We start from the raw sequence: 3106 nt of genomic DNA on the forward strand, positions 1-3106 counted from the left end.
GAGGCGCGACCCAGCCGCTGGACCTTTGCCCTCTCTTGTCGCCTGTACGCCCGCTTTGTCGCCCGCCGTCTTCACGTGCTTACAACACTACCCTCTTACCGCTCCTACTCATTGTCGTCTCCGTTACCATTCTCTTCGCACGCTTCTTCGGCGCCTAAAGCCGTCACCTCTTCTAGCGTCCTGTTCCTGTCCACGAAATTTCGATATAACTGACTCACACGTTGCTGTTCCTCTCGATCTCGGCAGAACGGCACGTAAGGGTTTCCTTTACCTTTCCACGCACGGAGCAGCCCTTCTTTCTTCCCCCTCCGTCTTCTCTTGCTTCATCAGCAGCATCGGCAGACCGCCGTGGTGAACGAATACAATCCTGCACCAGTTCCTCTGCTATACGACTACATCATCGCCCTACTCCTTCCAGTAGACTCGCTGTAGCGAGACAACACACGCGTTGGTTTGAAACCAGCTTGAAGGACGTCACGACCGGCTTTTCGAAACACGCATATCTAGACGAATACATATACATACACGTGTGATCCAGTACACCCTCAGCGGCGACCAATTGCCTATGTGTGCATAAAGGAAGGGAGATACTTATGCAAGAGAGCACGCTCTTCTTGGTCGACGTTTAGCTTCGAAGCTTCAAGCTTTGCCCGACTACTACAACTATTCTACTACTACCACTACTACTACTACTACTACTACTATTATTACTACTACTACTACTACTACTACTACTACTACTACTACTACTACTACTACTACTATTATTACTACTACTACTATTACTACTACGCCGAGGCTACAGCTTCTCAAGTACGGTGCGCTGCAAGATTAAGGGAAGACAGAGGAAATATAGTGAATAAGGAGTCGATAGATGAGATTGACGACCTACGACGACGCCTTATCACGAAGCCAAGAGTAGTGCCATCCCGCCTAAAATCGACTGGTGCTGTCGATATATAGCTTCACATTTTTCGCTTCTTCTCTTTTCCCAGTGAGATATCTCTCCATCCTGTCCTCTCTCGCCTGCGTACATTTAGCTTTTACGCCTTCCCGGAGATTATCGTGTGAGAAACGCGTGCAGCATCAAAAAATTTGGCCTACGAGATAAAAGAATTTCGCAGAAACGCGAATCATCGACAACAACGCCTAAGCCGGCTGCTGCCGTGCTCCTTCGATTAATTTTCGCCACGGAATCCGATATCAGGCGAGAGAAAAAGAACGGCGATAAGCCACGCTTGAAACAGCCGACGTTGCTGATAAACGCGAGTCTTCGTCAGACGATTCGACATATCGCGCGACGACAACGACGACGAGAGCTAAGCGCGATTTCGAGGTGAGGAAGAACGAAATTACGAGACACGGTGATTACCCACGCAGAAGATCTACGCGCAGGAAGACAGACGCGGATCATCGTGTACATGGGACATTAAGATCATCACATCGCGCTTAAACGAGAGATCTTCTGCCGTAAGGTATACAGTCACAAGTAGTTACATGACTCTGAGGCACACGCGGGATTTCGCATAAAGTGTGTTTGTGTGTAAATGGTAGAGGAAGGTGAGAGGGAGAGAGGGAGAGAAAGGGAGAGAGGGAGAGAAAGGGAGAGAGGAAGGGGTGAACGTGTGCACGTGAGCGAGTGGTGAGAGAAGTTGACGAGACGAGGCGAAAGTGGTGGAACGAAAGGGTTCAGTACCGGACTTGGCGAAATCCCGTGAACAAGTGCCGACGAGTTCGTGTCGCGAGGTGGTCGTACTCCATAAACCGAAACGTCTATATATTGACAAGATTAGTCGACGCGTGTGTACGCGACCGGAGAAAAGGAGCCGATCATCACGAGCAAGAGTTTAGAACGGCAGAGAGAGAGTGAGAGAGAAAGAGGGAGGAAGGGAGAGAGAGAGAGAGAGAGAGAGAGAGAGAGAGAGAGAGAGAGAGAGAGAGAGAGCGCGGGTTACTACTCTCTCACGGTAGAGGCCAACGGACGGCGGGGACTCTCGATCTTCCAGGAGTGGAAGAATGGCAATGGTCAGCATGAATAACCTACTGAACGGCAAGGACTCGCGGTGGCTGCAACTGGAGGTTTGCAGAGAGTTCCAGCGCAACAAGTGCACCAGGCCCGACACGGAGTGCAAGTTCGCCCATCCGCCAGCTAACGTCGAGGTGCAGAACGGACGGGTGACCGCCTGCTACGACAGTATCAAGGTAACGAACCGTTGCATAATCGAGTTTTCGTACTCGCGCGTAACGAGCGCGTTCGCGCGGAGCGAAATCGTTGGTCCCCGCGCACAGCGCACACGGCCGATAAACTCCGCCTTCACTTATCTGACACCTTCGGTAAACTCAACGAGAGAATTATCTCTGTTATCCCGATGAAGTGTGAAACTCTATCGTAACGTATTCGCATCGGTGAGCGCAAAACGGAGGCTGTCTTACCATTAGAGCTCTTCTTAGTTGATTCCGATCCTGTGAGATAAGTGAAGTTATATTGTAATTGAATATTATTTGTCTTATCTTTATTTATGAGGTAATATAAAAACAAGCTTTACCTTTCCAATGACGAAATATCGATAATTGTGTCGTGATGAATTCAGTTAATAGATAGGATTATCCGTCGTATCGTCTTTATTATAATCTCAAGAAAAACGGTTCTGATTCTATTCGATAAGACGTCGTGTACTTTGATCTCTGTATGCTATTGATGAAATAATATTATAAGTTGGAAGACGAGATTACATCGGGTTTATTTTACACCGGAGTATAGACGAGGAGTATAGGGAGATTTTGAAATTGATGTTTAAGAAGATTATCGATAAACAATTGCGAATATCTGTGAATGTCGAGGCGCGTGTTTATAGGTCATTCTCTTCGATATTCTGAAGACCTCTTTCCATTCTGCAATCGATCGAAATGGATCACACGTGTGTACGTCGTGAGATCGTCGATCGATCTTTTCTGCCCGCGCTTTCCGATTGATCTCTCGATACAAAGCCGATAATTTGCAACGCCACGCAGTCGAGATAAGGAACCGGTTGTAATTTACGATGGGTAATAAGTCTCTTATCGTCGATCCAGTGCGCTATCGGCCCTCGGGGGGGGGGGGGGGCCC

At 48.4% G+C, this 3106-nt stretch overlaps 1 protein-coding gene across 10 annotated transcripts in view; it reads left to right on the forward strand.

The window, feature by feature from the left end:
• Positions 1-726: 726 nt before the first annotated feature.
• The window catches only part of LOC108693943 (zinc finger protein 36, C3H1 type-like 3), a 354810-nt gene continuing 352430 nt past the window's right edge, over positions 727-3106 (forward strand). For 9 of the 10 annotated variants that reach the window (XM_018203157.1, XM_018203159.1, XM_018203161.1 and 6 more), the window contains exon 1: positions 727-2202. In XM_018203157.1, coding sequence (XP_018058646.1) covers positions 2017-2202 — 186 coding nt within the window. In that variant the 5' untranslated portion in view covers positions 727-2016. The remainder of the gene's footprint in view (positions 2203-3106) is intronic. The other variant, XM_018203158.1, reaches the window with a different exon arrangement.

Source organism: Atta colombica, unplaced genomic scaffold (assembly GCF_001594045.1).
Source record: "Atta colombica isolate Treedump-2 unplaced genomic scaffold, Acol1.0 scaffold111, whole genome shotgun sequence".
Taxonomy (NCBI): Eukaryota; Metazoa; Arthropoda; class Insecta; order Hymenoptera; family Formicidae; genus Atta; species Atta colombica.